This window comes from Salminus brasiliensis, chromosome 15, assembly GCF_030463535.1.
Source record: "Salminus brasiliensis chromosome 15, fSalBra1.hap2, whole genome shotgun sequence".
Classification (NCBI taxonomy): domain Eukaryota; kingdom Metazoa; phylum Chordata; class Actinopteri; order Characiformes; family Bryconidae; genus Salminus; species Salminus brasiliensis.
Genome location: NC_132892.1, coordinates 31,350,936 through 31,358,203, shown reverse-complemented (window position 1 = coordinate 31,358,203; position 7,268 = coordinate 31,350,936). Strand labels below are relative to the sequence as shown.

Sequence of the window (7,268 nt, the reverse complement as noted above, 5' to 3'; positions counted from 1 at the left end):
TCCAAGTCCATCACACACACACACACACACACTCTCATATATACACACACACACACACACACACACACACTAGAGGGGTATAACAAAGCCCCCCAGCATTAAGAAGCTGTGGAGCAGTGGAGGACTACCTGAGTTCTCTGGGATGATGGATGGTGGTGGAGCTCCATCCAGTACGTTTGGATGAGGTGGGATCATCGTCACTGCTCCAGCTCCAAAATCTAATAGAAAGCCTTCTTCTTCTCTGGACAGTAGAGACCGTCACTCCAACAGAAGCAGGGTTAGCCTGAATTGTGTGTATTACACTCTATTAGTCATGTAGTTTTATTGATTTGTAATATTTGTAATAACTGTATTATCAATTATTATATTATATATATATATATATGTTGTACCAAGAAGAAGCCAAAACTACAATAAATAAATAAATAAGACATACAAATCAAACAAATACTATAATATGAAAGACAATATAACATATAACACTGACTTTTATTTTAGCAGTCTAATTTTATTGAAAAGTAAGTATACTTTTTATTAGAATTGTAAATAATAATAATTTATTATTATTATTAATAATAATAATAATAATAAAATTAAAACAAAATAATGCTGCTAAATTGTATCTTAATTTTTTTATTTCCTATAAAGTTAAAATAAAGTTAAAATAAATTATTACACTGAGATGAGCAGTGGTCAGGGGGTATTCCTGCTTTGCACCCAGTGATCCTGGGAAGGGTCCGGACCTGCTGCAGCCCTGACCAGGATGAATCGGATAGGAGGATGGATCTATAAATAAACAAGATTTCTTTTATTGTTTTATATTATTTACTTTTATCTTTGTTCAGTTAAAATTTATTTTAATTGATTTTTCATCATTCCTAAATTATGTGTACTATAATTACATATATATATATATATATATATATATATATATATATATATACGTATGTATATGTGTATAATTATAGTATAAATAATTATTCATTAATTAATTATTTTTAAAAAATTAAAATGTTTAAAAATCAACATATAAATATATAAATATAAATATATATAATTATTTTTTTTCTCTGTTTCTAGTTATTTTAGTTAGTTAGTTTAAGCTGTTGTGTTTGTTGTTTTTAGACTTTTGTTTTTTGGCCTCGTTCATCAGAAAGCGCTTGTCGCTTGTAGTTCTGCGCATGCGCAGCAGGAGGCGCTGATCTACTCTGCTGAACTGGAAGGGTGGAGGAACACAGAGAGGTCACGTGTGAGGGTTAGATAATCATCAGGAGCTCCAGCACTGTGCAGTTACAGAGATCAGAGTAAAGGAGGTGACACATCATTTACATATTTACATAGATATTTACTTGATGAGGTATTTACATAACACGTGATTTATGATTATCAGGATTTCTTCTGTTCTGATTGTAATGCTAAAAACCAAAGTAGTCCTACATGCAGTCTTATGCAAAAGATTGGGCGCCCCTGAGTGTACATAAGAGAACTGATGCTCTACAGGAAAGAAAATAATATTCACATATAATATTATAATCATATTAAATAAATATCATTTATCATTAAAACACAGTTTCCACTTATTTACTGATTTTGACATTTCGGAAACTAACTAAGCTAAATGTACTGTGTGTACTATTTTATTGTTATGATTTCTGCAGTATGTTTAAATGAGCAGTAATCAACAGTGGCTGTGCTTCATGATGTGCAGAAGAGTAGAGGAAGGGAACGGGCATCCTGGTTGGACCACCGCTGCTATTCACAGTGAGTGACGTATCTAGAACCTCCAGAAAAACTACAGTGACTTTCTTTTCTTTTCTTTTTTTTTTTTTTTTTTTGGACAGATCTGCTCCCATCCACTTGAGGTCAGTGTCAGCTGAGGTCAGTGTCAGTTCCTGGGCATGTTGATGTTGTGTAATCTGATGCTTCAGGCCTTCAGTTGTACCAGAGACGTCCCAACCAATGGTAGAGCTCGTGTAGGTGTATCTACTCAGAGTCCACTGAGGAAAAAAACCTTATTGGACATTTTTCTGTTTAGTGTTGCACAAATGTAGCCAATGTGTTGCCACCAAACTTAATTATTAAATAAGACAAATAATATAAAACTATAGTTTTTTTGGTTTATTTAAGTAAAATGACTTTTTTTTGTCATTTTTAACCAGAACTAAAGAATTGAACAAAACCTGTAATAGAGTTTTAAAATGAAGAAAGAAAAATTAAGAAAAACACAGTTTTTAGCATTTTAAGCTAAAATAAGTGTGGCTCTTTTGATCAAAAAATAAAATTACAATTTTCTTTTTTTTCTTGTTTAACCAAAATGTAACAATGAAATAAGACTCCCACTGTTAAAGAGTTTAAAAATGTTAAGTAAAAAAATGAAATAATAATTTTTAATGAAAATGTCATTTAATAAATGTAAATAATCAAGACTGTTACTACTGGTACAAACATTTTTATATTAAGTAAAAATGCAAACAGATTACATTTTTGTCATTTTTTTTTCATCAAAACTGAAAAAAATGGACTCATACTGTAATAGAGTTAAAAAAAATAAACATTGGTTCTCTTGAGTAAAAAAACTATAAAAAAAAGTGAATGTTTATCAATTTTTAACCAAAACTTAACAGTGAAAAAAAAAACTCATACACTTAAACTACAGTTAAAATAGTTTTAATTTTTTAATAATTGATTATTTTAAGTAAAAATGAAGTAAAAAATTTTTTTAATCATTTTGAACTAAACAATGTAACAAAGAATTAGGACTGGCACTTTAACAGAGTTTAAAAACATTTCTATGAAGTAAAAATGCCCACCCCCCCCCAAAAAAAGGAGATATTAGTGATTTTTTAACCAAAACGTAACAATGAAATAAGACCTGTACTGTAACAGAGTTTAAAAATAAACATGTTTTCTTGAATTTTGGGCATTTTTAGAATTTTTCCAGTAATCATTAGATCTCCTCTGAAGGCCTAGAAGACCCTGAGGGCTCCCAACTGGTGTAGAGCGAAGCTTGCCCCTCATCCTGTTCACACTGAAATCTACTGTCTATAGCAAAGACACTGGGAGGAAGTGAGCAGCAGACAGATAAGGAAGTTAGCCGGGACACTAGAAGAGGAGATTACAGGGCCGAGTAAGGCCAGTGTACAGCTATTTGTGGCGGTGGCGTGTTTAGCAGCGAAGAAAAGGAAGTCGGTGGCAAATATTTATTATTTTTAGGTCAGCCTCGTCTTTACTGTGTGAAACGGCTTCTTACTGCAGGCTGGTTTAAGGAGGCCGAGATGGAGAAGGAGTCTTCCCAGCTGTCTGCAGACATGTTCTGCTCAGCTGAGAAAACTTCCAAACTTCCAGACCTCCAATAAGGGCAACTTATGGGGCCGCTAAGCAAAGGTCTGCAATCTAACTCTGTATAATCCTGCCTGGAATGCACCACGGGAATGAAATATCCTTAGAGGGATCAAATCCCATCACTCAGCCAGCAGAAGACGTTTAGGCCCAATTGTAAAAGGCCAGGCAGGAGTCAGACGGGATCGTTGGGGGTTTTGTTAGCATATCATATTAGTTCACGTAAGCTAGCCTACGTTAGCTAAAACTACAGCGTGGTTGGTTGGCGCTGTGTATTGTGGCTCATTCAGAAAGCGCTCTGGGCTAAAAAGCACTCCTCATAAGGTCAGTGAGAATGGACAAGGCTATACTGCTGAGCTGAGTAGGCGGGAATATGTAAATGTGTTTTTATGACATCACAAAAACAATGGTTACAAAACTGGTTGTTTACAGTTTAGTTTGACAAACCTTTGATGTACATACAGTATGGACTGGAACCATTAAGCAACGCCATAGCAACCACCGAAAATACCTAAGCTGCCAACTAGCGACCATTTGAAACTCCATGGGACCGCCTTGGGTACCCTGGCAAGCACTTAACAAGATTCTACCAACCAATTAAAATGTGCCTAAACATCAAACAACAATAAAGAACCTATAAGAACATATGAACTAAAAAACAGTGACCTTTAATTAGTATAAAAAAACAACTTGAATTAATTAATAAATTAACAAACAAAAAACTCAAGTTAGATTTTATTATATAATTACATTTTATTATTCTTTTATCAATATATTATGATGATTAATGGTGTAATAATCTAGCAAATTACCAAACAAGACCACATCATTGATTAGAAATCTTTAATTAATCGGTGATTTTAAGACAATGAAACATTCAATACTGAGAGGCCAGTAAACACAAATAGAAAAAGCAAAGAAATCAAAAGAATTCCATTGCATTTGTCCGTCGTCTGCTGGTCCAATGTATTGCCATAGTTCATAAAACAAAATGCTCTTTATTACACTTTAATGTTCCGTATTCACTCCTGGTTACAGTACAAAACGCTGTTTACATTCATTTCATAATTTAAAGGTCTATATTTATACCTTAGTACAAAAAAAAATCCTAAATTCTCAGTATCACTGTGGAAAATATCAATATGCTGCAATAATCACTATTTTCCTCACAAATGAGCGTAACGTTTGCGTACAGTATACAGAATGCCACAAAATATCACCATATATTAGACTCATACAGTCCCACACATAGCGTCCTATGTACAGTAGGTATGACAAGCAGTCTGAGCCTAAAATGCCATTTTAATAGCAAAAATGCAAATTCAAGATCTCTGTCATGCAATGTATATATTATATAATAATATCAGACCTACAGATTGATAATGACATAAGTCATATTGCCAGGATGACATATCTTTAATGTTATATATGTTACCATAGATTTTCTTAAAATCCCACTCGCTAGTAAAAAAAGAAAAGTTACAGATATCTACAATTACTTTTTTTTTTCATAATTCCAGAGACCTACAGCATAATCCGACTAGTGAACCTAAATTTAGATATGAATTATTATTATTACTATTCAAAATTGTAGATATCTATAAAAAGAATGTAGAAAACTATATTTTAGAGTTCTGAAATTGCACATATCTTAAAACAAACCAGTCAAAACTAAATTAAATATCTTGAATCAGCATTTGCACTAATCAGAAATAATTTCAGATATGTGAAATTAGCTGTAATTAGAGTGTAGATCTGAATTTAAAGTTTTAAATAGTTATAATAATAATAATAATAGATAGATATTTATGACTGAGTTTTTACTAAGATCTAAATCTAGTTTTCTATATAATTTTATTCATTTAAAAAATGTCAGTAATAATAATAATAATAATTTATTCAAAAATTACAGCGCAGATCTCTGGAATTGCAATTTATTACAACAAACAAGTGTAGATATCTTTAATAAGAGTTTTTATAAGTGAAAATTAGTTTTTTTAATTAAAAGTAATTAAAGATTAAACAACTATTTAAATCTATGGTGAGAATTTGTGCAGTGTGACTAGACTAGATGGCTTCATAGATCTGTAGCTCTGATAATATTACTAGTACAAATTTCAAATCTGAAATGAGAATTTCTACTAGTAAAACCTGCGTTACATAGATCCTGAATTTGGGGTTTTTAACTAGAAAAACGGAGTTTCAGCTTCTTTCGCTGGTGGTTTTCTAGGCGAAAACAGCTTGCCTTACAGTAAGACATTTACAGTATGTTAGAGAACTAAATACATCTGTTTCTGGCGTATTCCTGAGTGCTGAACTCTTTAAAGAAGGAATAATTTATTAGTTGTAAACCGCTTCGGGAAACGCAGTCATGTGCTTGATAAGGGAATTCCACAGTGGCTGAAGCAGTTTTCAGTACTGTTAGTTTCCCTGTTCTGATTATAACCGTGTGGGAATGCTGGTTCACCTCTAAATAATAATAATAATAATAATAATAATAATAAAAAACTTAGCTTCACCTTTAAGACAATAAACATTAGAGTGTTTGGACCTAATCTGAATTTGCTGCTTCTGTAGCCAACAGTTGCTAACTATAGACAGGAATTGTGATGATTTTCTGTGTAGATAAACAACTAAAGGAAACCAAGGACTCAAACCCACCATTATCATAGAAGACAATGAGCAGATGCTTCTGTAATAAATGCATTCTGAGTCTGGGTTTTTTCCCCCCAGTTATTATTATTATTATTATTATTATATGACTGCATGCACCAACACACTGTAAGCTACACTTGTAGCAGGTAGGAACAACAACACTAGGTCACTCCTGAAGAGGCTATTTAAAGGATCAGGCATGTAATGGAATGTCTGAAAGCTCAATCTGAATGCATGTCTTCTCTATTATTTACTCTCACTCTGTGAATTACAAACACACTAGGTGAGCTTCAGTGATGCATGCTGGTGACGGTGACGACCCTCGTGGAATGTCGTTGAGCCATTTAAGCTCTGTTAGCATGGAGTCTAATTGGACAAATGATGGAAGAGAGAGGATTGCGGCTGGGGCTGCACAATATGTGGTTAGTTAACTGTTTTAATGACAGATTCCAGCTCCAGATGCCTGTCCATCATTTTTTATTATTATTATTATATATATATATATATATATATATTTTTTTTTTTTATGTTGGGTCTTTTACAAGGACAATTTACAATTAATTGGATAAATCCGCTAATTCATTTTCCAGGTCAACTATTTTCCAAAAAAAGTCAATTCTAAATATCACAAGGCAATATTGACCCATGTAAAGCTGATCCAGTGATGTGTTCTAACCACTGGGGGGGGGCGGGCTTTTTAAAACCAATGGAGAACTATCCTGTACTAAACTCAAGCCACACATTCAGAGCTGATCGATTCAGAGTTCAGAACAGGATCAGGACTGGTTCTAGAGCAGGGCTGCTCAATCCTGATGCTGGAGATCTACCACCCTGAAGGGTCCAGATCCAACACTGCTGACTCTAATGTTCCGCTGCTCCTAAAGGCCTTCATTATCTGGATCAGGTGTGTTAGATTCAGGGTGGAGCTGAACTCTACAGGGTGGTAGATCTTCAGGACCAGGACTGAACAGCCCTGTTCTAGAGCTTTTTAGTAGTTTTAGACTGGAGGCTGACGGTGCACAGCGTTAGACTGACAAAGGCCCTGTGTGCATTGTACTGCTCTGTTGTTCAGGCTAGTGTGTGAAATGCTGATGAGCTTTTTCTCCTCAGCTGAACTTGGTGATGGTCAGTTGAGTTTGGTGATGGTCAGGCTGCCATTGATCTGGATGGTGTCTATGGCCATCAGGGAGTGCACGCGGTGATAGAAGTCGAAGAGCGGCTGACCGTCCACGATTACACGAAAACTCTGGTGCTCACAGTGGATCTCCATCTGG

General features: G+C 34.2%; 1 protein-coding gene across 1 annotated transcript in view; it reads right to left on the bottom strand.

Annotated features, from left to right (window-relative positions):
* Positions 1–4,168: 4,168 nt before the first annotated feature.
* The window catches only part of lgalsla (lectin, galactoside-binding-like a), a 7,332-nt gene continuing 4,232 nt past the window's right edge, over positions 4,169–7,268 (bottom strand). The window contains exon 5 of the mRNA XM_072656849.1: positions 4,169–7,264. Coding sequence (XP_072512950.1) covers positions 7,121–7,264 — 144 coding nt within the window. The 3' untranslated portion in view covers positions 4,169–7,120. The remainder of the gene's footprint in view (positions 7,265–7,268) is intronic.